This window comes from Trichosurus vulpecula, chromosome 1 (genome assembly GCF_011100635.1).
Source record: "Trichosurus vulpecula isolate mTriVul1 chromosome 1, mTriVul1.pri, whole genome shotgun sequence".
Taxonomy (NCBI): Eukaryota; Metazoa; Chordata; class Mammalia; order Diprotodontia; family Phalangeridae; genus Trichosurus; species Trichosurus vulpecula.
The window spans coordinates 62340967-62367179 of record NC_050573.1 but is presented as its reverse complement, the minus strand read 5'-3'; the positions used below and the strand labels follow the sequence as shown (position 1 = coordinate 62367179).

General features: G+C 44.6%; 1 protein-coding gene across 8 annotated transcripts in view; it reads left to right on the top strand.

Annotated features, from left to right (window-relative positions):
- The window catches only part of MYO9B (myosin IXB), a 130027-nt gene extending 112939 nt beyond the window's left edge, over nucleotides 1-17088 (top strand). For 4 of the 8 annotated variants that reach the window (XM_036763522.1, XM_036763531.1, XM_036763478.1 and 1 more), the window contains exons 30-41: nucleotides 248-289; nucleotides 679-790; nucleotides 3211-3281; nucleotides 8790-8982; nucleotides 9270-9398; nucleotides 9572-9677; nucleotides 10653-10784; nucleotides 12418-12541; nucleotides 13848-13895; nucleotides 14314-14450; nucleotides 14877-15004; nucleotides 15145-17088. In XM_036763522.1, the coding sequence (XP_036619417.1) occupies nucleotides 248-289; nucleotides 679-790; nucleotides 3211-3281; nucleotides 8790-8982; nucleotides 9270-9398; nucleotides 9572-9677; nucleotides 10653-10784; nucleotides 12418-12541; nucleotides 13848-13895; nucleotides 14314-14450; nucleotides 14877-15004; nucleotides 15145-15584 (1662 nt within the window). In that variant the 3' untranslated portion in view covers nucleotides 15585-17088. Of the gene's footprint in view, nucleotides 1-247; nucleotides 290-678; nucleotides 791-3210; nucleotides 3282-8789; nucleotides 8983-9269; nucleotides 9399-9571; nucleotides 9678-10652; nucleotides 10785-12417; nucleotides 12542-13847; nucleotides 13896-14313; nucleotides 14451-14876; nucleotides 15017-15144 lie in introns of all 8 variants that reach the window. The other 4 variants (XM_036763513.1, XM_036763506.1, XM_036763536.1 and 1 more) reach the window with 2 other exon arrangements.
- Nucleotides 17089-26213: the final 9125 nt, after the last annotated feature.

Genomic DNA, 26213 nt, shown 5'->3' with positions numbered 1-26213 from the left:
CATCCCAAGAGTTGGTAGGTTCCCCCTCCCTGAAGGTCTTCAAGCAAATATAGGAGAATGACCTCTTGTCAGATCTCTTGTTATGGGAGTTCTTGTTCCATTGTGGGTTGGACCAAATGATCTCCAAGATCCATCCAACTTTGAGATTTTGGGGATGACTTCAGGTGAGGACTCAACTAGTATAAATTGGTAAAATTATTGGAGACTTAAAAATAGGCCCTTTTGTGTCCTTTTTGTTCCCTCACAGCAAAGCAAATCTCAGAAGAAAAAGCGAAAGCAAGATCGTGCAGTGAGTCTGTTTTTTAATTTTCAAAATAAATGATTACATGTGTTTTTATAAATGATCCAATCTTTCCAAGGTTGCCCAAAGGCTATATTTCTGTAATCTAGGCAGCTTACAGATGTAAAAAATAATTATGTTTTTAAGTTGGGTTTGGTTATTCTGTGAGAGGCTTGTGAGAATAGTTTCTTTCTATTTTTTTAGATGTTGACAATGCCCAGAGGTAGTCATAAAGCACAAATTCTGGAAATTTTCCACTTTACTTCTCTTAGGAAGGTTTATATAGAAGGAAGTCGTGGTGTTGGAATGCCATTTTCTTCATTTGCTTTTTTCCTAACATTGGGGGTTGGAGGGGTGAGCAGGGGACTGCCTTCTGATCAGGCCTGCTGCTGTTTCAGATCCAGGAGCACAATGGGCATGTGTTTGCGAGCTACCAAGTGAGCATCCCCCAGTCCTGCGAGCACTGCCTGTCCTACATCTGGCCCATGGACAAAGCCCTTCTTTGCAATGGTGAGTCACAGGCAGCTCGGCCATGAAGCAGCAAGGTCGAAGCTGCTTTGTGTTGATGAGTCCCCCGTTCCACAGACCTCTATGGGAGCTCTGCAAACAGTGTTGGTAATTACGTGGCTGTATGACTGCCCAGACTGCTATGAGTTTTCTTTTGGTGTTTTTATCCTTTATGATTAAATCATATTGATCTATTTATTCAGCAAATGTTTATTTGCTTATTTTCCTCGGTGAGTGCTTTGGGCCTCCTACCTACAGAGTCCTGTGCCAGACACTAAGGAACATACAGAGATAAACCACAGCTTCTGCCCTCAAGGAGTTCCATCCAGTAAAGGAGATAAGACATATACCCAAATAAATATAGTATAGATTAGAATAAGTATATAAAGTTGTGAGGCTCATGAAGATCTTCACTATTGGCTGGGGGACTGAGAGGGGGCTTCATATAGGAAATGGCCCTTGAAAATAGGTAGGATGACAAGAGGTAAAGAGAGGAGGAAAGGGCTTCCGTCAGCAAATTTATGGGGTTGGGAACATGTAAAATGTGTGTGAGAGACCATGAGTAATCCGGTTTGGCTAGAGCCTGGAATACAGGAGAGGGAGCGAATGAGATTAGGCTGGAAAGTGAGCCCGTCTTTGTAGAGCGTTTAATGCTTTCCAAAGCACTTTTTCTATATAGGAATTTGAGGAACAGAGAGATTGAGTGATTTGCCCAGGTCATACTCCAATTAGTGATGGTCAAGAGCTCAAGATTTCTGATTCCAGAGTTTTCTGCTGTATCATCCTGCCTCCTAAATGAGTATTTCTTATGATTTCAGCAGTGTGAGAAATTATTTTCACTAACACTGACTTAGCAAACAGATCTCTCCAAAGCAGTCCTAAAATTTTACATCACAGCAACAAACTGGCAAAGATGACAAATGGTGGGAATGTATTAGGGGGTTGTGGAAAGACAGAGCACACTAATAACAAATACAGTGTTGGTGGAGTTGTGAATTCGTCCGACCATTTTAGAATTATGACCAGAAAGTGACTAAAATGTCTAAAGATCCTCCCGAGTCATTAATGTAATTAATTTAAATGTTGACAATGCCCAGAGGTAGTCATAAAGCACAAATTCTGGAAATTCTCCACTTTACTTCTCTTAGGAAGATTTGTATAGAGGGAAGTCGTGGTGTTGGAATGCCATTTTCTTCATTTGCTTTTTTCCTAACATTGGGGGTTGGAGGGGTGAGCAGGGGGCAAAACCATAAATCCCCAAAGGTTCCATATATTCCAAAATATTCATAGCAGCTTTTTGTGGTAATAACAAAAAACTGGGAAACCAAGTAGATGCCTATTGATTAGGGGATAGCTTAACAAATTTTAGTATATAAATGCAGTGGAATGTACCTGTGCTGTAAAAAATAGGGAATATGAAGAATCAAGAGAAGCATGAGAGTACTTGGGATGAAGTAAAGTAGGCGATACTAAGAAAACACTATACACAATGAGTACAGTCATGTCAGTGGAAAAGAGATAAATAAAAACTGAACGATATAATTCCCATGACCAGACTTGGTCCCAAAGAGATAAGAGAACACACTTTTCTCCATTCTTTGCAGAGATGGAAGGAACATTATGATTGTGAAATATTACATGTATTGTCAGACTCAGTTCATATGTTGGTTCGTTTTGCTGAAATACCTTTTTCTCCTTTTTTGTATTTCTTACAAGGGAGGGCTGCCTCGGGTTGGGGGCTCTATTTGGAAATGAAGATGATATAAAAAATAAAAGGTATTAATTAGTAAAAAATATAAACAGGAGAAGAATTGAAGACCACTCTTGAAAACAACTATTGCCTTTGTTGGGTGGCACAGTGCCAGTGTATCATCCTAATTACCCTAGATCTCTGAGCCTGGAGCATGCTTCAGCATTCTTCACCATGGAGGTGGAGGGCTCTCATATGGCACATTGACTTCTGGCCAGGAAGAGGATGGCTTTTTGAAATATTAGAACAACATTAATAATGCTAAAACTAGTGAAGCATTCCTTCTTTTTCCTGTTTAGAGAGAAAGAAACTACCTTTTTGCTTGTTTTGTGAGGGACATCAGAATCATCAACTATTTATTAGCTCTTAAAGATATCATAGAAATCATCCAGACTACACTATTACTTTCCAGATGACAAGATAGACTCACATGTGAAGTCATGTGACCAAAATCACATACAGTGAGTCATTAGCAAAGCTGGGACTTGAACCTACTTGCTAAATTCTAAGGTTTGGGGATGCAATTCTAACCCTGAACCCTGTTCCCTTTCTAGATACACACACGATTCTAATTGTAAAGATCAACTAGTGAGACTTATAATAATTTAAAGGATCATCAGAAGAGCTACTTGGAGTGTAACCACTCTTAACTCTTCCTCCCTGTTCTTTCTAGTTTGCAAGATGACCTGCCACAAGAAATGTGTGCACAAAATCCAGACTTGTTGTTCCTCTTTTGGAAGGAAGGTAAGAGCCGTTAGCACTGGAGTGATGGGTGGGTGAAGAGCTCTTTCCCCCAGCAGCTCTCTAGTCTCGTGGCCTTGGGCCACGTCCAAAAAGCCATTCTCATTGCCGTAAACTTCATGGCCCACATTTCTATGGCCATCTTCTCATTCGAGCTTATAATAATGATAATAACAGTAGCATTTATGTAGTGCTTTAAGGTATGAAAAGCGCTTCAGAAATATTATCTCATTTGATCTTCACAACAACCAAAGCAGATGCTGTTATCATTCCTCTTTTATAGATGAGACAGAGACATTAATGATTTGCCCAGGGTCACACAGCTGGTGACTGTCTGAAGCTGGATTTGAACCTAGGTCTTCTTGATGCCAGGTCCAGTGCTCTATCCACTGTGCCACCTAGCTGTGTATTTTGGAGAATTATCTCCGTTTATACAGATAAGGAAACTGAGACTTGGGGCAAAGCTTTTGACTTGCTTTAGAGTGTAGGTGAAATTGGAGTCCGTCTTCCTTCTCCAAGTCTGCTGCTCTCACCACCAAGTATTACCATCATCTTCATGAAACACCAAGTGTTTTCTGTGTATAGGGCACAGCCTGAGATACAAAGTATAAGACAAGGTTTCTGGCTTTATTAGAGTTGTGGAAAGAGGGAATCTTCCCAGAAAGATGATAATCCTGGGCAGAATATGTCAAGTGCCAAATGGCAAATAGAAATACTCACTCCCATTCCTATGGCACTTAAGAGTTTACAAACATACATTATGTTAAAACCACCTTTGGGGTTAGGGACTATAGGCATTAACCGCATTTCACACATGAGGGGCTGAGGCTCAGAGGTAGTGACTTGTCCTGGGGTCACCCAGCTGGCAAGGGTCATGATTGAGATGTGACCTTAGAGCTCTGTAGATTCAGAGTCTAGTGTTGTCCCAGTGAGTGCTCTGGGAGCTAGAGATGACTGAAGGCTGAGGTGACTGGCAGAGGCTTCCCCCAAGAGGTGACTCTGGAGCCGAGCCTTGAGGAGAGAGTAGAAGAATAGAAGAGAGTAGAGTAAGAAAAGAGAGTAGAAGAAGAGAAAGACATTCAGGCGGGGAAATAGGAAGCAGGTAAGCCATATTCAGGGAAGAAACATGCCTCATCCTTCCAGATGAAGCAGAGACCTTATTGATAAGGTTGGAGAGATCATTGGAAGGGGAGGAAGGGGACTCAGGAAAAGGTAGTTGGCACAGTGACTCAGTGACTGTTTAACCATAAGGCCAAGGCTTAAGGAGAGCACTGGGACCCAAAAGGAAGGTTGGCTGAAAGTATACTGGTTAGGCCTAGTATGCCAGAGGTACCCACACAGCCTACAAGGTCAGGCATATCCTGTACTTGGGGTAAGAAGCAACCAGAACCCCTGGGTCTGGTGATTAGACGATAAGAAGCCTTCTGCCCTCAATCAGCTTTTCCCTCTTTTGGGGTGTAGAACCTCTGAGCCCCAGTAAGAGAATAATTCCATCTCTAAGAAACCCACCGAGCCTCAAAGACACACTCAGCAGAATCTAGGAGGCCATACCCAGGCCCCCTACAGGACATTCTTCTAGGGTGACCAAGAATATATAGGATTTTTAATGGCTGGCTTCCCCTCTCCTAGGGGAAAATTGGCAGTATTCTCCAAAGACTCCATGGCCTATTTAGCCAATTAATTTGAGCTTCCACTTCACTATGGTAGCTACTGAATACTTGAATAAAGCAGCCTGATACTGCAGGGTGAGGATCTGCACCCATAAGCTCAGGGAGTGGAATAATTAGCATGCCATGCCTATCACTTAAACAAAGGAGTAACTTGCCAACCTCTAGGGGCGGTTGACATGGTCAGATGTCTGCCTGTTGATCACAGGAGAATGTGAAGGCTGTACTCCCCAAAATCACCTAGGGTTGAGTGGGGGCACTGATTATCACAGCAACATACTAGGCCTAAGTGAGCTTTCTACTAGATAAGGGCCACTTCATCAATAAGCATTAGGGACTGGAGTGAAGGAGGAAGGAACAAGGAATGGTGTCAGGGCTTTGAGACATAGGGGAGAGAAGAGGGACTCAACGGGGAGTAAAGTATGAGGTGGGGGACTCAGCTTTGGCTTGAGCTTTATTCTTTAAGCAGGGGAATGTCATGGAAAGTCAGGAATCTGACAACAGACAAAAATCTGTTGAATGTGGTGATTTAAAAATCATTGATGACCTTGGGCAAGTTACTTAACCTCTCTAGGTCTCTGTTTTCTCATCCACAAAATGAGGGGGTCACACCAAACAGTCCCTTTGGTCCCTTCCATCTCTGCATCCATGAGCCTGTGAAGCTGTGGTTCCAGGATGTGGTACATGTACAGAGGCTAGGGCTAAAGAAACAACTGAGTGGTGAGGAGATAAACGTAGTTAAGTGGAAGTTGTTCCTTTGAAAAGTTTGGGTGTAAATGGAAAGAGAAATAGTGTGTTAACTGTAGATTGGGAAATTCAGGGACAGGAGTTTTCTTTTACAGTAGGAAAAACCTTAGTGTGTTTGTAGGCACTGGAGAAGGCCCCAGAGGAGAGCCAGACACAAGTCCCCAAAGAGTTGGGAGCCAGTGGCAACAAGAGTATAGATGGAGAAGTTAGGAGTTAAAGATGACTCCTTCCTCTGACATAGGTGGGGAAAAAAGAGATACTGAGACACTGATGGAAGAAGCCATCCTGGTTCACCTTCCTCAGCAAATAGTTATTAAGCATCTGTTACATGCCAGGCACTATGCTAGCCACTGGGAGTCTCCAAAGACAAAACTGAAAAGGTTCCTGCCCTCTACAGGATAGACAACATGCATGTATAAGTATATATAAAATAAATACTAGGTAATTGAGAGGCTTGTAGGGGGAAGATCAAAGCAAATGGAGAGATTAGCAAGGCTTCATGGTGCTTGAACTGAGCCTCAGACAGAGATCCTTAGAGGAGGGAGTGCCTTCCAGGCATCCTGCTCAGCCTCTGCACAGAAGGAGCCAGGCTAGAGAGGAGCAGAGAGAAGGCTTATGGGACTGGGCTGTAGAGTACAGGAAGGGATGTCATGAATAAGAAGTCTGGAAATACACAGGGAGACAAGTCAGGGAAGGGCTTTAAAATCCAAACAAGAGAGTTTACATTTGATCCTTGAGGTAATAGAAGCCTTTAGTACTTACTGAGTTCGGGAAGTGGCATGGTTGGGTGTATGCTTTGGAAGATCCCCTTGGCAGCCATGGAGGATGGGTTGGAATGAGGAAAGGCAGGCAGGGAGAAAAATTAGGAGGCTGTTGCAGTCGTCCAAGTGAGAGGGGACAGAGGCCTCTACCAGGGTGGTAGCTGTGTGAGTGGAGAGGAGAAGAGGCAGGAGGTTGGAGGCAAGAGATGCTCCAGAAATTCACAACCGATTAGATACGGAGGGACTAAAAATAGATGCCAAGGGTGCAGCCCTGGGGCACTGAAAGGGCAAGAATAGGAAAGTTTGGAATACAGAAGGTACTGGGGGAAGGACAGCAAGTGCTGTTAGGGACTTGCTGAGGTTAAGATCCCTTTATATAGGAATAGGATGTCCTGTTCAAAATGCCTGATAGGCAGGACTGGAGTCAGGAGAGACGCTTGGGCTCTCGGGATAGAGGTACCAGTGTTAAAAGGAATCTTGGTTCTAGCTTTTGCCCTCATTAGTGAGGCAGACTTGGGAAGCTAAAAGAATTTTATTCGGCATGCCAAGGCAATAAGCATTGGGTGGGCCTGCCACCATTTGAAGCTGCATTTTATGGAAAGGAGTAAACCACTCCCATATAAGGGAAAGACAATGCTGAAGCTTTCACATTTGGGGGGGGTAGGTGTTAGTGCCACTTTAGTTCCTCCCTAAGTATTTTGATTGATATAAGTTTCTTATGAAGAGATGGGGTACATGAGCATGTGCGGCTGGGGTACTCATTATGAGGAGATGGGATTAGTGCTCCTGCAAACTGACCTCTCCTACAGGCTGGCTGCACAGAGCCAGAGTCAAGCAAGGTCAAAACACGGGGTCACTTCGGAATGACTCTGCGTTGGTGACTGACTTTACATACCCATAAACCATCAGAACTGACAAGGTCACCAGCTGACATTGTGGACAGAGAAGAGGGCCCAGGCCAGAGCCTTGGAGCATGTTCACAGTTAGGGAATGTGATATGAATGATGTTCCAGCAAATTAGGCTGAGGAGGAGAAGTCAGGCAGCTAGAAGAACCCAGAGAGGAGAGAGGATGGTCAACAGAGTCAAAGGCTGCAGAGACATCAGGAGTGCTGAGGACTGGGAAAAGGCCGTGAGAGATCAGTGGTCACTTTGGAGAGAGTAGCTGGGTTGAGTGCTGAGATTGGAGGCCAGATATTGCAGAGAAGTGAGAAGTGAGCGAGAAGATAGTGAGTGTAGAAAACTTTTCTAGCAGTTTGAGGTGGAAGGGAGGAGAGTTGGATGGAAAGGTCAGAAGACCTGCTGTGGAGAATCCACAAATTGAAGAGTAAGAGGTTTGTCTGGTTGAGTAAACCCAGGTGGTTAGCTGAATGTGGGCTCCTTGGCTTCACTCCCTTCCCAGCTTAAGAGCAGGAGTGGAGAAAGCAGGTGGCGGAAGTAACCTAGGGCTAGACATGGGGGCTATTAAGAACAGTTCTGAAGTGGACTGTCCACCCTGTTTAGGCTTGGCTAAGGAATAACATAAAGCCAGAAGAAGGCTGTTGATTAGTAACAATAATAATATCTAACATTTATATAGTGCTTTAAGATTTACAAAGCCTTTTACATGTGTGATCTTCTTTGGTTCTCACAACTACCACGTGAGGTAGGTGCTGTTACAATCCCCCTTTTACAGATGAGAAAACTGAGGCTCTAAAAAAGGTTAAGCTACTTGCCTAGGGTCACCCACCTAGTAAATGTCTGAAGCAGGATTCAAACCCTAATCTTCCAGCACTCTATCTGGTATGCCACCTACCTGCCAATTACGTAAAGTGAAAGAAGAGAGTGTCATTCACCATCATCACAAAAATTAAACCCAGTAAGTAAGAGAGTAAAAGAGGTAGGAAATCAGGTGGCTCTGGCTGTCAAGGTAGGGAGGTTCTAAGTTCCAAGTGGTGCCAAGACCCAGGGATTGGCTGAGGTGGCTTGGAGGTGATGAGGCTATTGCAGGATGAAAGCAGGGGCTATACAGTGTGATGTGGGGAACTTCAATAAGGTGCCCAGGTCCGTGCAAACACTAGGATTGGTTCTCGAAGGCCCTGAGATGATGGTGCAGAGTGGAGGTGTGGTGGTGACAGCCTCAGCTGGAAATGACAGCAGGGAGCGAGAAGTGAGAGGAGGGAGAGAAGGGAGCCAGCGAGGGAGGCCTGAGGAGCATCTCCTGGGGGCTGGAGCAGGGCTAGAAAGGAGGCATCATGCTTTTTAAACAGTGGTGGAGTATGTGCCCTCGGGGTCTGGCATACAGTGCACATACTACATGTATTCTCTTTGAGATCTGATCTTCCGGCTTCGATTGCAGAGTGAGCCTGGAGCTGAGACACGGCACTTTGGGGTGTGTGTGAGCAGCCTAACCAATGACAAGGTTTCAGTGCCTGTGGTCCTGGAGAAGTTACTGGAACATGTGGAGATGCATGGTTTATACACCGAAGGGATCTATCGAAAGTCAGGGGCAGCCAATAGAATGCGAGAACTCAAACAATCCCTGCAAGCAGGTACGAGAGCTAATGAATCCTGTACGGGGATATCCAACAGATCTGGCGCCTTGTTTCCTCTATGCTACTGAGGGACACTGAATCACTATTGAGTCATTCCTGGCCATCCATTCCTTCTCCAATCCAAAAATAGGTGTATTTTCCCCTAGAACACCCTATTAAATGAGTTGCTTTAGCTACTAGATGAGGTGTCAGAGGAAGCTCTGCCTCCCTGTCACTCTGCAGACTGACTCCTTGTTCTTTCCCAAAGTTAAATGTTTGGCTTATATAGTCATTTTTTCCCTCAGATCCTAATTCTGTGAAACTGGAGAATTACCCCATTCATGCCATCACTGGGGTTTTGAAGCTGTGGTTGAGAGAGCTGCCAGAACCTCTTATGACATTTGCTCAGTACAATGACTTTCTCCGAGCCGTTGGTAAGTGTCCTCAGGGAGTGACATTCCTGACATGTTTGTGCCCACTGGCTTCTCTGGATCCAGGGCCTGAGATTTAGAGACTGCCTGGGAAGGAGGGCAGATCCCAGCTGATCACAGGAGGTGCAAGATTTGATGTACTCATGATGGTGCTTTTTCTTCCTGCATCTCTGCAGAGTTACCAGAGAAGCAAGAACAGCTTGCTGCTATTTACGCTGTCCTAGAGCATCTTCCCCAGGCCAATCACAACACCCTGGAGCGGCTCATCTTTCATCTTGTCAAGTAAGTTATTCTTAGTTGATTTTACGTGAGAGCTAACTTAGCCTACCATGGACACCATTCCCTTTCCATGAAAAATCCAAAACTGGGAGCATCTTTAATGTCTCACTGGAGGGATGGGCCTCCCCTTCAAGAATGCCCTGACCAGGAAGTCTTCAACAGGCATTGCATGTTTGCCGCAGAACATTAGAGAGGGGGAGGAGGGTGTCCAGGGCAGCCCACCCTGCTGGGCTGGGGTAAGTCAGCCTGAGTGCAGAGAACCCCACAGAGCAGCAGCATACATGTTCTCACAATGCACCAGGAGGGCAGAAAACAATCCAAAAACCCTGTAGGGGCAATAGCCAGTAGAGAGAGGGTGTGGAAGAAACTGAGGAAAAAAAGATGAAAAGAACTAGCCAGGATAGAGGAGGGGTACATGCCCAGCTGAAGGGCAGCCATTCAAATGAGTTCAGCTGAGGTTGGAATTAATATGGTCCTTATTTAACTGGAGCATCAGACTTGTACATTTCCCATGCAGAACATGGAATTCTACATCTGCTTCCAAATGGTGGCCTGAAAAGTTTGAGAACCTGCTTAGAGCCACATGTATGAATTCCTCGTGAACTTTTTATTTACAATATAAACCCTGTAGCTGGCAGGCAGCTCTCTGAACTTAACTAAGCTGTTCCTTAGATGGTAGATCCATGGTCGGTCTGTGGGCCATTTTTGTAAAGCCTTTGCAAAGCTGGGGAGGGAGCACCTGCCGGGGCACATCTGCCGAGTCCCCCGGCTCACCACCCGGGTGGCCCCTGCCTCTCTCAAAGACTCCCTGCCAATTACAGTGGGCCTGTAGAGGCTTTGGTGAAAGAAGCCCCCACGCCAGCCCACCGTGGTAATCCACCACTTATGAAGGATTGAAGTCTAAATCTGTACTTGTGAAACTAAATGCTTTGAGAGGATGGATTCTTTCAATAATTGGTTCAACATTTTACTTGGCAGAGTGGCCTTAATTGAGGAAGTGAACAGGATGTCACCCAGTGCTTTGGCGATCGTCTTTGCTCCGTGCCTGCTGCGCTGTCCTGATCATTCAGATCCCCTCACCAGCATGAAGGATGTCTTGAAAACAACCACGTGAGTCTCTGGAGCTTATAATGAGTTGGACATTGTCACATAAAGAATGTGATTGATACGTATGATTGTTGCTATAACCGCCAGCCCCTTTCCCCAGAGATTCTCCCCGCAGCCACTAAGCTCTGTGGTGGGATTCATTCTCTCTTTTCTGCCCCGTGGCAGGAGCAGAGGCGTTTCACTTCTCACATCATCTGAACATTAAATGACTTTTCTAACGCGCCTAGAACAAAAAAATTCAAATATGGATGAAAATTTCTGTGTTACTGTCTCTTTTAAAGTGACATCATCATTACCAAAGGGTGAAACATGAAAGGAGGGGAGATGGGGCATTTTGTTTTTAAGGAGAAGCCATGAAGGGGGTCCTTGATATTCCATCCTCATGTGGAAATGTTTTATCTTCCCCCTCATCAGGGGCTCCTCAGAGCTACAGATAGAAGAAAATGATTCTTTCTACAACCCCTGATAAATGTTTGGAACTTACTGTTCTAGCTGCCAAAGTCAAAACATAAGGAGGTTGAAGGAGAGGTTAGAAGAGCTTAGCAGATCTTTGGAGCACTCGGAAGGGCCTCTGGAAGTGCCTTCAAATGTCACGATTAGATACAAACAGCTGTCCCAGATGAGTGTTCGGACAAGCCTCGGATACCTTTTTTATGCTATTTTCTGGTTTTGAACCCTGCGATAATGCCTTTATCTTGGCTACATTCTTCTGTGTACCTAGACAGATTACCTCTTCTGTGTTCTCTTCATGATCAGGCTACAGAGCTGTCACCTTTAAGTGAAGCATTCTCTCATAGGCCAGCTGTGTAGACTGCTGATGTCAGTCGACTACAATTTCTTGAGTCCCTGGCATTGCCCTTAGAGACAGCATTACCATCTGAAAAAGAGAGAAGCAGCTCATTTATCCCTGTTGGTTGGGAGCCTCTCTCTTTAAACAGAGCATGCCAATACCTATGGACCACCACAGGTTAGGCTGCACCCAGGGCAGGGGCAAAACCCATCTCTCTGTGAGTAAAGCTCCAGATTGTTTCCTCTTTCCCTCATGCCTAACCTCCCTCATCTTGTACAGACACTTGACACTGGACCTGCTCTCACGTCTGTGTCAAACTCCATTGACAGGATTGTCTTAGGTGTACCTGTTGCCCATTACATGCTGATACCTTGGAGTGGTCTCTACCTTCCCCAGCTTTCCCCGGCATGGTGTAATGGAAATAGCACCAGACTAACTAGAGACTTGGGTCCAAATCCTATGTTTACTAGCTGTATGATGTTAGGGATGTCACTTAACAAGTCTGAACCTCACATGTCTTTGTTGGTAAAAGTGGAAGTAATACAAGTGCACCTGCCCCACAGGCTTGCTAGGAGGACCAAATGAGATGATGTATGTAAAGCATTTTGCAAACCTTATTGTGCCCTAGAAATGTTTTTTGTCACTGATAAGCACTGGGTTTCTTGTTTGACAGTAGCTTGGAGTGACTGGCATACAAACCATTTCAAATCTGTGAGTAAATGTTTCTGCCCATCCTGGGTCTCTGTTAACTCTTGCAGTCCCTCAAGGTCATTCTTCACACCACCCAGGCCTCCTTTCACCCCCTCTTTAGAACCTAGGTGCTACAAGGTCTGTCTTTACCCACAGGTGTGTAGAGATGTTAATCAAGGAACAAATGAGAAAGTACAAGATAAAAATGGAAGAAATTAACCAGTTGGAAGCAGCAGAGACCATTGCTTTTCGAAGACTGTCACTTCTCCGGCAAAACACAGTAAGCTTCCAGTGATTGACAGTGGCTGATATTGAGAGTTTCCAGGGGTGGGGTGGGCAGGGAGGGGGTGCAGATGTGCTCCTAGAGCATTTGAGAGTCTTCCAGAATCTCGAACAAGAGCAAGGATTCCATTGTGGCAACCTTGGGCAGCAGAGGCTTTCGTCTCTAAGCGGCTCTGCCCCGTGGCTCTTCTCTCACTTTGGGCCTTAGACTGCTGCTGTTGGTTTGAGAAGACCTGGAAGCTACAAATGAGACTATGATTAGGGGAAATGGGTAAGGAGGCCGGGGAAATTATGACTCATAGTCAGGCTTGTTGAGACACAAGAAAAGGTAACTAACTCGAGGGTTGAGACTTAGTGAAATGCAGAAGATTCATTCAATCAGAGTGTAAAATGATAACCTCTCAGGCCAGACTGACCTTTCCAATGAAGTCTGTCACTGACCCAGTTCCATAGACAAATTGAAGTTCAGGATAGAGGAAATCCACCCCCACATGTATAATTCTCTTACCAGCTTATCAGAGGGTGTTTGTCTGTGTCATAGCAGAAGAACTCAGGTTATGTTCATGCCCTATATAGCAAAGGCTGTGTCATTAAGCTGGTGTTTACATTTCAGTCGGCATTATAGAATTGAATATGGGGCATGTGAAGCATAAGCATGGTCATTGATTTACTCATGTAAACTGCAGGTACAGATTATCTTCTCTCATTTCTCATCCAGTCTGGTTGGGAGACAACACCCTTGGCCTCCTTACCTTCTCCCTTTAGCCTTTCCCTAGTCACAGTCTCATTTGTAGCTTCTGAGTCTTCTCCGCCATCAGCAGTCTAAGACCTGAGGGCAGAGAAGGAATGTTGTCCTGTAACAACAAACCTCGAGTCCCTCCTACCACAAAGTCTTTGCCTCACCAGGGAAATCCTTGCCCCTGGTTTGCTTTGATCTTAGGCATACCTATTAGTTGTTCATGCAGATTCTTAGCCGTCTCTCTCAGTGATCGTACAAGTCAGTGAAGAGCCAGGCGGGTCTGGGCACTTTGCTCGGTTCATTGTGTTGCTTTGTCTCCATGTTCACATGTCCAAGGGCATAAACCCACATACTTTTTTTTCCCTCCATTTGCACATAGCTGTGAAGAAATGAAGATTTGGGTGGGAGGAAGAGGGTGGTGGGTATGGGTAACTGAATGAAGCAAACCCATTTCCTCTGACCCAATATGCTTCCTCCCCTACTCCCATGGAGCAGTTGTTGTCTGAGCTTTTTTAAGTGACTGTATATGTTTGATGTAGTCAACCTGGTGTTCATCTCTCTCTAGCTGTGGCCTCTAAAACTGGGGTTTTCCTCTCCCTATGAGGGGGTGATGGTACGTACAGAACTTAGTGGTCTCCTTATGCATGATTCTTGGGCACGACGGCATGACCTGGGTTTTCATGGCTTCTTAGGAATTCTTTTAGCATGAACTCAACTACATATTAAATCTACTCAAAGTGCATGCATGCCTTGTTTTAGACATTTGCATTTGTTATCTTTTGGAGTTGGTAGACTGCCACAGTTGCTAGAAATAATCAATTTATGGCTAAGAAGATATGCTATTAATGAGTTAGGCAAGTAAATCCAGATAGATTTACCATTATTCATCAAGAGAATCTGTCTTCTAAATGTCTCCTCCATGTACGAATTAACAACTTGGCGGCTTCTCCTGCTTGTCTGTCTGCTGTTGTAGCTAGTACTAACTCTTAGTTGAAGAGAGACTTCCACTTAGACATCCCTCTTTTTTCTAGAGCAAAAGCCCCAAGTCTAAGCTCAGTGACAGCAGTGTAGACGGACTAGGCATCCTGCAGGAGGAGCAGACCGAAGGAGATGATGACCGGGAGAAGGAGATTCTGATCGAACGCATCCAGTCAATAAAGGAAGAAAAGCAAGTTCTGGGTTTTGCTTTCCTTTTGTTCACATTGCTGTCCTCCTCCTCCTCCAGCTATTTCTTTCCTTTCCCTGCCTCTTCTGAGCCCCAAATCTAGGACAGACCAAAGGAAAAACCCCTACCCATATCAGCCAGCAGAGGAGGGGCAGTGTGGAGGAGGAGGAGCAGCAGCAGCAGCACCAGCGGGCTCTCCTGCAGGAGACATGGGTTCTGGTCCCTGTTTTGTCACAACGTTGAGCAAACCCCTTCCTTTCTCTGTTCTTCAACCTCCTCATCCATAAAATGGGGGGGGGGGGGGTGGATCCCCCATTGGTAAAGTCAGGTCCCTGATAGTCTCAACAGGGTATGATTCTCATGGTTCTTAGATCCTCTTTTTTTTTAACTTATGGGGTGTCATTTACATTAAATCCTTTCTCCATACAGGGAAGATATAACTTACCGATTACCCGAATTAGATCAGCGAGGCTCAGATGAGGAAAATCTGGATTCAGAGACATCAGTAAGCACCGAGAGCCTTTTGGAAGACAGAGCAGGGCGGGTGGACACGGAAGGTCAGTATTAAGGTAGTGTGTACTTTTCTTACCTTCTATAATGATTTTTCAGATTTTGGGGTTACATCTGCACTGACATTCAGGGGTCTCACTGCCTTCTCCATAAGATGCAATAATTTGCCTTATTTTCCTTTTAAAAGGAATGGTTACATTCGCATTTCCTTGCCACAGTGTGCCTACTTCTAGAACATCCAGCATTTCAGTTCCTTTGATGTCTTCAAACCCTTATCCAGTCTCTTCTCAGATGAGACAAAGACCATCTTCAATGACAGTTAGAATTAAAATTCCTCGGAGGACTCCAATAATGCCAACATCTAATATCAAGCTCCCATATGGTATGTCAACCCACCTCCAGAGGCGGACCGCATCTTTAAAAGAGGCTGAGGTCCCAGTGAAACGCAGGGAGCAGCCAGCCCGGCGAACGGACCAGATTCAGTCTGTGTACATCACACCAGGAGATGACCCAGCCCAGGCTCAGGAACCTCTCAATGAGTATGACCTGACAGCTGCAGCAAAGCGGAGACACTCGGACCCTCCGCTTTACCCGTTTGTTCCACGTGTGAACAAATCTGATGGCTGAAGTTGGACCCAAAGTGGAGCAGTTCAAGTTGTAACTTCTCTGCAGCTGATGATAAACCCTCTTGGCCTGTTCTGGCCTGTCGCTTTTTAGGGAGCAAGCACTTGGGTTTGTGTGCTCCTAAGTGAGACAGGACTGACTGGCACACTGCCTTGGTCTTCCAGAAAGTGTCCTTGTGGGAGTTAGGCAGTAGTGTTCCAAAATCAATTCTCTGCTCTTGGAGAACTTAGTAAATTAAAATCTGTATAGGTATGAAATCATGAAATTACCTTTTCAGATGAGCCTGCTCTTTGCAAGCTATCCCTGGTGCTGTGTCAGCTCCTTTGCCCTTTGTATTTGCTCACTGTGCGTTATCTAATAGGACCAAAAGGGAGAACAGGCCCCTTTGCCAATGTTTCCCAACTCCACCTTTTTGTATGTTTTTATGGTAACTATTTCTTTGTATGCAGTTTACAAAATTTTAAAAATGTAACAGCCTTAATGGAAGACCAAATTATATATATTATATATATAAACTTTTATATTAATGCTGTGCAGCTTTCCTTTAATATGTATTTAAGTTAATGAAGAGTTGGGGTCATTAATTTGGCCACAGCACACATGTAAACTTCTTTTCAGGTTGGTGAAGAATACATCATTCTGAGAACCCAAAAGCAAAAATATTTTCACTTGAAAATATGGAATGAACTTTTACAGTTGTGTCTTCCCTGATCACACAAAAGTACTTTTTGGATCACTGTGAGAAAGCATTTGACCATCCAAGGTAGACCATGGATAAATTCTCTTGGGAAGCAGGTGAACTCTCATCTCCCTGCATCCATCTGACAAGGCCCTGCAGACATTGGGATGGAGGGCATGACGTGGCCACCCTTGCAATGTTCTCTTCACTGCTGCAGAATCTGTGCCATGGGAGCGAAGTTCTGTGTGCCAGGGACCCATTACCATAAGGAGAAGGGATTTTTTACTTAAAAGACCTGTTGTTAATATGTTGCCTTTGCTGCCTTGTTTTGTCTCCTTTGTATTTTCTTTGTGATTGACTGTAAAAAGAGAAGAGTCATCATGCCAGTGATGAGGACAAACTACAGGGTGGAAAAGAAAGCCAAGGATTTTGCTTTCAGCAGACAAGATGGAAAAAAGAGGAGAGGTGATGATGCTTAGATCATCCTGAGGAAAGCAGCAGAGGACATCTTCCCTCCATCCCTTTTCTCTTCTCTCCCACTTGCTGTCCGGCTCAGAAATGAACCCAGAATGGTTAAGGGCCAGGGAAGGGCCTCAGCTCTTTTTCCTCATGTCCTTAATAATAAAGCTGAAACATTCCTGAACATTCGTTAGAGTGGGAGTGTCTGGTGCCTCACCTGTGCTCTGGTATTTTCCCAAGCTGCCTGTTCTCCCCCTGGTACCTCTGCAGCCAAATATGCCAGGGCCTGGTGATGCTGCCCTTCTGTCAAATGTAAAAGTGCCTGCACAGTTGTCTTGTAATAAATGATGACTTACTTGTTTTTGCCTGTCACTGCAAGTCACTCATTGCTGTGGTACTGAAATAAAGCCCCTTCTTAGCAGTCCTCTCAGAAGGGAGAGGAGCTTATTGGGGTTCATCGGGGGGAGAAATTGGATCAGGGGCAGGGGAAGCGCCTCCACCCTCTTAAGTACTGATGGAAAGTCCACCAGATGGCAGAGGGGCTGCCATTGTTCTCCTAGACCTTAGTGGCCAGAGCAAAGAGCTATGTGGGGAAGGGACAGGTAACCTGTGACCTGATGGAGGTAAGATCTTCCCAACAATCAGAGCTATTCAAAAGTAGGATTGGGTGCCTTAGGAAGATGTCATTGGGCTTCTACAACCAAAGCCCCAGAGCCACTTGCTGGAGATGGGATTGGGGAGCTGTCCGTGAAAGACTATGAAGTTGGATGGATGGCCCGTTAATGTAGCTACCAACAGGGGGAGACAGCTTTGCAAAGTAGAAAATCTCTGGACTTAGAGTCAGGAGAAGCATAGGTTCATGTCCCCAGCCCCACTCCTCCATCCCCTGGCACTTAAGAGTTTGACCTTGAACAATCGACTTCTCATTTTAGTCTGTCTCCTCATCCGTAAAATGGAAATTAGAGAATCTCATAGTGTTATTGTGTGGATTGACTCTTAAAGTATGATGTAAGTGCCAATTATTAAAATATAAAGAGCAGTCTAAGGGTTTGGGTTTTGTTTTTTGTTTTAGAAAAGGGAGCAATGTTTGAGATTACTTAGTTTTACAAATGGCAGTGTTGATATTTCTGTAGGGTAGTTATCACAGTCACCTTACAAATGGCAGTACTGAGACAGAGAGATAAGGGCCACCACTGGCCAAGCTGAAAATGAAAGGCGTGTGTATGTCAGCAGTGGGGAAGAACAATTGGAATATCCACGTAAGAAGCAATGACTTGAGCCTCTGAATAAATGAAACATCCTTATCACAGTCGTGTATCTTTTATGAAGTCAGCTGACATTTTCTTCTGTTAACCAAGAGGAGAAAACTTTTGATGAGGAGTGTCACCAATGAGAGGCCCAGTAATTAAAGTGGGCAGAAATGTTGTGGTTTTGCAACATACTTGGAAACATTTTTCAGCCAATTGAACACGAGTCTGATAAGGAAAGAAGTAAGGTTTTAGTAGCTCACATTGAGCCCTTGACAATTCAAAAAATATCTTTACATTTGATCCTCAAAACCCAATGATAGCGCTCACGGGAAGCGTGTTCCCACAGATGAGGAGACCTCAAGAGGTCAAGTAATTTTACAAATCTTACACTCCCCTGATCAAGAAGCTTCAGCAGCTCTAGGAGAAAATAAAGATGCCTTCCTGTTGTCATTTAAGGCCCTTCACCATCTAGCACCAGCGTAGTCTTCTGGGCATCATGTTCATGGCTCCCTTTCTTGGGCTGCATTCTAGCCACACTGGCCAGCTTTCTACTCCCCAAACTTTCCATTTTAGCTCTTGCTTCCTCATCTTTGCACAAAGTATTTCCTATCCTCGAGTGTACTCCCTCCCCACAGAAGCCTGTCTAGATCCCTTGAGAGCTCTCTAAATTACCCTGAAATTATCATGGACACACAGGATATATTTTTTTCTTCCCATCCAAGATCGTGAACACCCAGTTAAGAATCCCTGCCCCAGAGGCCGTGTGATAACAGTGGATAATCAGTCATCAAGTGTTAAGCCAGGCACTGCTGGGCATTGGGAATACAAACAAAAAGAATAAAACCCTGTTCACAATGAGCTTGCATTCTGAGAGAGAGAAAGAGTATTTTTTTTAAAAGCATAAAGTGAATACACCTGTTTATACGCACACACATTAAATACAGGGTAGCTTGGGAGAAAAGGCAACGGGAATTGGAGGATCAGGAAGGAAAGGCCTCCGGTAGAAGATGGCGCCTAAGCTGCATCTTGAAGACAGACAGAGATAAGGAGAGAGTGCTTTCTAAGAACAGGGAATGGCAGTTGCAAAGGCATAAGGAGGGAAGATAAAGTATTACATTTGAAGGATGCCGAGAAGTCCAGCTTGGCTGAGTTGCACAGTTCAGTAGGGCCTGCTTTTAAGTCATTTAACCTCTACGTCCCAGCTGCCTGTCTGAATTGGTAAAGGGAGTTGACTCATTAGCAAAGAAATCAAAGTTCTAGCCGGCAGTCACTATCACCATGCTCCCCCCACTCCAAAAACCAAAAAACAAATCCCCGTGATGAAAGGACTTTTTTGCCTTGTCTTAGTACCTTAGAGCACAGTGCTTTGTACATGTAATAGGTACTTAAATACTTAATTGGGTTAGTTGGATTTACTTGTCTCCCAGTAAGTGGCAGGGCCTGGACTGGAGCCCGTGTTTTCTGGCTCCTAAGTCTATTTTTCTTTATATTCTGCCCAACTGGTTAAGACATTGATATGAATTTAAGTCCTGAGCCTTTGAACGATACAAACCTGGGCTGTCAGAGCATTTGACAAAGCCGTGTAGAATGCTATTCCACGAAGTTAGTTATCTGGAGCAGTGGAAAGAACACTGGAGGATTAGGGATAAGAAGACTAAGATTCTTCTTGTCATTTAATAGCTACTTCTGTGCCTGGCACTGTGCTGGGCTGTGGGGATTCCAGGACAAAAATTAGGGGGTGAGAGGCCTTGCCTTCAGGGAGCTTACCAGCTAGTTTGGGAGGGGGGCTGGGGGTTCATGGAGTATACACTGTAAGTAGATACTAGTGAATTTGAGGTGAGGGGAAAGGCTTCATCTGGAAGGATGGCACCTGACCTTAAAGAAAGCTAGGGGAAAGATGAGGAGATGCTTTAAAAGAAAAATGGAGGAAAACCAGGTGGAGCATTTCACAGACCAAACAAGAAATAAGGGAATCACAAAAGATAAAACAGATAATTCCAATTACATGAAATTTAAAATCTGTAGCACAAACAACTAAGAAAAAAAGATTGGTTGGGAGGGAAAAAAACCTTTGCCACAAGTATTTCTGATCAAGATCTGATATCCACTATACTAAGAGGCATCACGATGTGGATAGAAAGCTAGCCTAAGTGTCAGGAAGCTCTGGATGCAACTACTGCTTCTGACACTTACCTACTGGCTGTGGAACTATGGGCCGGTCTTCACCTCTCGTGAACCCAGGAACTTCTAAGAATATAAATTGCCGAGCAAGTGTTGATCTGCATAAGAAGTTTCTCATCTGGAGCTCCCTGCAGCTACGAAATCGCAGGCCAGGCAAAAAGAAAACCCAAAGCATAGAGGTACTGACAAATATAGAAGACCAAAAGCTATTTCCCCCTAGAGAAGCAACCCAGCACTGTACACAGAGCTTTGCACATAGTAAATGTGTAATAAGCATTTAAGTTAAATTCGGCAGCCTAGCTAAGGCATTGTGGCGTAGGACTGCAGAAGAATCTGGGTTTGAATTGCCCCTGCAGTGCTTATTAACTGCAACCATGGGCGAGTCACTTAACCTCTCTTGATTTCTTCATCCATAAACAGTGGTTGTGAGGGTCAAATGATATAATTTCCATAAAGTGCTATATAAAATGTCATCTATTATTAGCAAAGTATGGCGATGCCCTTTACTAGCAGTCTGGCCGCCAGGTAGTGAATTTTTTGTCCACATCCACTTGAAGGTCACATCCTGTTGAGTGTTGGCTTGAATCGGAGAGAATACTCATACAAATATCCTTTGGAGTATGAATGTCTTCCTGTTCTAAGAGCCCAGAGAGGATGGAAAGAAGCCAAACCAGTCAGTCACTGACCCTTTCCTCCTGGTTTTGCCAAGCAGCTGGAAGGTGATGGCCTACAGAATTCACAACTAGGAACTAGGGAGCCATGGTAGAGAATAAGGAAGGATAAGGGAAAGCATCAAAAGTGAATACTGACAGTAAGTACTTAACAGACATTTGACCAAGCTGGAAGGAAAGTGGAGGAGAGTCAGTGTCATCTGCTAAAGTCTGGGATTTGAGCTGGGCATTGGCAGATGGGTAGCAGTTATTCAGGCACAGGTAGATCCTCTAGGCATGGGACAGGATGAGACCTCGACTTCTCCAGCTTCTGTCAACCCAGATCGGGGTGCTAGAGCCCAAAGTAGAAGAAACTATAGCAGTGGTTTGTTAAGTGTATTGATAGCATTTAGTTTTGACCCAGGGAACACTTCCTAACAAACCCCCTTAGGAAAAACATTTCCAAAACACAGCTTTGCAACTGTTACCAAAAGGAGGACTGTGTTCTTTTACTCTGACCCTCTGGCACCAGCATGGACTTGAACTTGACTCAAGTTTTGTTGACTTGTTACACTTTATTCAGTTAATAAGCATTTATGGAGTGCCTACAGTAGTAGTGCCAGGCACTGTGCGAAGTACTGGAGATGCAAAAAAGCAAAAGACAGTGCCTGCTCACAATCTAATGGGGAAGACTACAAGCAAACAAATATGTACGCACCAGCTGTATACAGAATAAATAGGAGATCATTTACAGAGGGAAGGCACTAGAACTAAGAGGGTACAGGGGACATATATTACCATTGTATGTTTTGTTCCTTGAATTCTGCTTTCCTCAGTGCATCACATATGTCTCCCCATGTGTCTGTGAGTTCTTCATTATTCATCATTCCTCATGAGGAAGTAATATTCCATTCATATACCCTAGTTTATTCAACCACTTAAGCGTTAGGTTTTTGTTACCACAAATGCTGCTATGAATATATTCATACATTTGAGTCTTTTCTTGCTATCAATAATATCCTCAGGAATATAATCCCATTTGTGTGATCTCTGGAGAAAAAGGTTATGAACAATGTAGTAACTTTGCTCTCACAATCCTGAATTGTTTTCTGAACCAGTTCACAGCTCTGTCAGCACCAGCTGCCTTGCCACATTTTTCCCATACAATTTTCCCATTTTTTAGCATCTTTGCTAGCTCTAAAGCACTGGTTTTCACCCATGGGGAAAATGAATAATAATAAAGGCTAATATTTATATACCACTTACTATGTGCAAGTTATTGTGCCAAGGGCTTTTACAAATAATCTCATTTAATCCTTATTAAAATAACCCTGGGAGATAGGTACTAATCCCCATTTTATAGTTGAGGAAACTGAGGTAGACAGAGTGAGTTGACTAGGGTCACAGAGCTAATAAGTATCTAATGCTAGATTTGAACTCTGGTCTTTCTGATCCCAGGCCCAATGCTCTATCTACTAGCTGCCTCTAGGAAGAGAGAAGTAGATCTGCTTGGATCGAGAGTCAGAAGGGCTGAGTGTGACTCCTTGGGCAAATCACTTCCCATCTGTGTTTCTTTCTCTGTAAAATGAGAGAATTAGACTAGACGATCTTCAGATTATTTCCAATGCTAAAGTCCTTTACTAGACTTTGGCAAACATTCAGTAAAAGAGGGAAGTTTCTGGCCCGAACAAGATGGCAGCCAGAATGTTTATTCAACTGAATTTAATTCAACAACCATTACTCAAGCGCCTACTTCATGCAGCCCTAGACATTGGGAATAAAATGATCCTTTCAACAAATTTACAGTCAGTCAGTAAACATTTATTAAGCACCTACTATGGGCCAGCCATTTTTAAGCAATGGGGATACAAAAAGGGGCCAAAAAAAGTCCCTGCCCTCAAAGAATTCACAATTCACTCTTACATTCTATATTTCAGTCTATTTCATATTAGTTCCCATTCCGGCATGTTCTGTTCCAGCCAAATAGGCTTGCCTGCTAGCTGGTTCACCTTTGTGACATTTCATTTCCCATTTCTCTTCTCCACAGGCTTTCTCTATTCCCCCTTCCCCCTCCCCCCCCACGCACCCTAGAATCCCTTCCTCCTCCTGCCTCTTAGAGACCTTCACTTCCTCCAAGACTCAAACTCACATGCCATGCTCAACTTCTCTGGACCTCCTCCATTTTCTCCCTCTAAAAAGAGGAGGTTGGGGTAGATGATCTTGGAGGTCCCTCCTGGCTCTTTGATCCTGTGATCCTAATCCCTACACTCCTTTTCTAATCTCTTCCCATCATTAGTACTGTCTGCTGCTTGACAAGGGCCCGCTTTGGAGCCAGGAAGACTCGGGTCGAGAGGCAGCTAGGTGACATAGTGGACACAGTGCTAGGCCTGGAGTTAGGAAGATCTGAGTTCAAATCTAGCCTCGGACACTAACTCTATGACAAGTCACTTAAACTCTGCCTCAGTTTCTTTGACTGTAAAATTTAAACATAATGATAGCATCTACATCACAAGGGTTGTGTGAGAAGGATTTAACACTACCTGGCACATAGTAGGTGCTTAATGAATGCTTACTTCCTGCGTGGCCCAGGACAAGTCACTTAACCTCTTAAGCGATGGACCAGATGCTGATCTCCATGGAGAGAATTAGGTCACCGATGGCATCAAATGTGAACAACAGTAAAACTTTGTATTGACTTATCTGTTTGTGTTATATTCTCCCCGCTCACCCCTCCCCCAAATAATAATATTTATAGCTAGTATTTCTGTAGTGCTTTTCAAATCTCTAATTTCATCCTCACAATAATCCTGCCAGGTAGGTGCTATTCTCATTTTACAGATGAGAAAACTAAGGTAGATAAAGGTTAAATGGCTCGCCCAGAGTCCCACAGCTAATCAGTGTTTAAAGGAGTGTTTGAATTCGAGTCTTCCTGACTCCAAGTCTAGCACTCTGTCTGTCGTACCCCCTGATGTGGTGCCTAGACCTCCTTGAGGTCAGGGATTGTTTCACGTCCATACTCAGTGCAGGTACCTTCACCTTGTTCGGTCTATTTACTGGATTGAAAGAGCAAGGCCACAAGCAGTCAATTAGCATTTACTAAGCACCAGGGATACAAAGAAAGGCAAACCCTCTCCCTCCTCAAGGAGTTTACATTCTAATGAACAACATATGCATAGAGTCGATGGAAGGTGATCTCAGAGAAGGCACCAACAGCCGGGGGACTGGGAAAGGCCTCTCATGGAAGGTGGAACTCGAGCCAGCTCTTAAAAGAAGTCAGAGAAACGAAGGGGGAGGCAAAGAGGGAGAGTGTTCCAGGCTTGAAGGCCAAGAGAAAGGAAATGGAATACTGTGTTGGAAGCACTGCAAGGTGGCCAGGGTAACTGGACCTGAAGGTGTGTGTGAACTGGAAGAAAGGGTAGAAAGTTAGGAATGGGCCACATTATCAATCAGTTAACATTTATGGATCGTCTACTATGGCCCAGGCTCTGTGCTAAGGACTAGGGATACGAAAAGAGGCAAAAGACAGCCCCTGCCCACTAGGAGCTTACGATCTAATGGGGAAGACAACATGCAAATGTATGCAAAAGCAAGCTCTATACAGGATAAATAGGAAATAATTAACAGAGGGAAGGCACTAGAATTAAGTGGAATTGGGAAAGGCTTCCCGTAAAAGATGGGATTTTAGCTGGGACTCAAAGGAAGCCAGGAAGGTCAGTTGTAGTCTGGTCAGAGGAGAAAGAGCATTGCAGGCACGGGACACAGCCAGAGACAATGCCTGGAGCTGACAAATGGAGTGTCTTGTTCATGGAGCAGCCAAGAGACCAGTGTCGTGATCAGTCAGCACATGTTGGGTAGTAAGGTGTAAGATAATTAGAAAGGTAGGATGGGATAAGTTTTGAAGGGCTTTAAAGGCCAAACAGAGCATTTTGTATTTGCTCCTGGAGGCAACAGGGAAGCACTGGAGTTGAGTAGAGGAAGGATATGGTCAGAACTGTGCTTTAGGAAAATCACTTTGGACTGGACGGAGGATGGATTGGAGTGGGGAGAGATTTGAGGCAAGCAGACTCACCAGCAGGCTATGTAATAGTCCAGGCATGAGGTGATGAGGGTCTGCACTAAAGGGTGGCTATGTCAGAGGAGAGAAGGGGAAACAGTCGAGAGATGCTACAGAAGGGAAATCAACAGACCTTGGTATGGGAGGGTAAAAGATAGCGAGGGGTCAAAGTTAACTCCTAGGCTGCAAACCAGAAGGACTGGGAAGATAATGGTACCCTCCAAATGGTCTTAAATGCCAAACAAAGGAATTTATATTTGATCCTGGCGTTAATAGTGAGTCTCTAGAGCTCACTGGGGGTGGCCTGGTCAGACCTACCCTTTAGAAAAGTCACCTTGGCTGCTGAGTGAAAGATGGATTAGTGGGAGCAGAGATGAAGCAAGGAGAGCAACCCCAAGACTGTTTTATTAGTCCAGGGAAGCTGTGTCTATGTGAATGGAGAGAAGGTGCGAAGGTAGAAAGGACAGGGTCGGATATTGGAGGTGAGCGGGTATGAAAAGTCAAGAATGATACCAATCTTGAACTAAGAGTGCCTTCTAGGGAAGTTCAGAAGAGATGAGCCTTTGGGGGTTAATAAATGTGTTCAGTTTCCAACATGTTGAGTTTGAAATGCCTAGGAGACAACCTGTTCAAGATGTCCCAAAGACAGTTGTGACTCGAGACTAGAAGGGGGAGGTGAGAGAGGAACATTTATTAAGGACCTACTATGTGCTATTATCTCATTTGAGCTTACAGTTGAGGAAACTGAGGCAGGCAAAGCTGGAGCTGCCCAGGAACGGTCAATAAGCATTTAAGTGCCTACTATGTGCCAAGCACTGTGCTGGGCACTGTGGAATTCACAAAGAAAGGCAAAAGATAATCCCTGTCCTCTAGGGGTTCCTAACCTCATGCACCACAGGGCTTGTAAGTGTCAGGAGGATTTGAACCGATGCCTTTCCTGACTCCAAGCCCCCTAGCGGTTTCTCTTAAAACTAGAGCTCGAGAGAGGTCAGGGCTGGATAGGCAAAGGTCTTGTTGTTCAGTCATTTCAGTTGTGTCCAACTCTTTGTGGGCCCTTTTTGGGGTTTCCTTGGCAGAGCTACTGGAGTGGTCTGCCATTTCTTCGGATGGGGAAACTGAGGCAAACAGGGTTAAGTGACTTGCCCAGGGTCACAGAGCATGTAAGTGTCTGAGGCCGGATTTGGACCCTTCTAACTCCAGTCCCCGCGCTCTACCCATTGCGCCCCCTAGCGGCATGAGTGAAATGGGCGAAGGCTTGGCAAAGGAAGCTGACGTTTTATTCAGGAATCCTACAGTGTGTGATGGGAAAAATGAGAAAGCCACACGTAGCCCTCAGTTAACATGGCGACAAGAACTCTT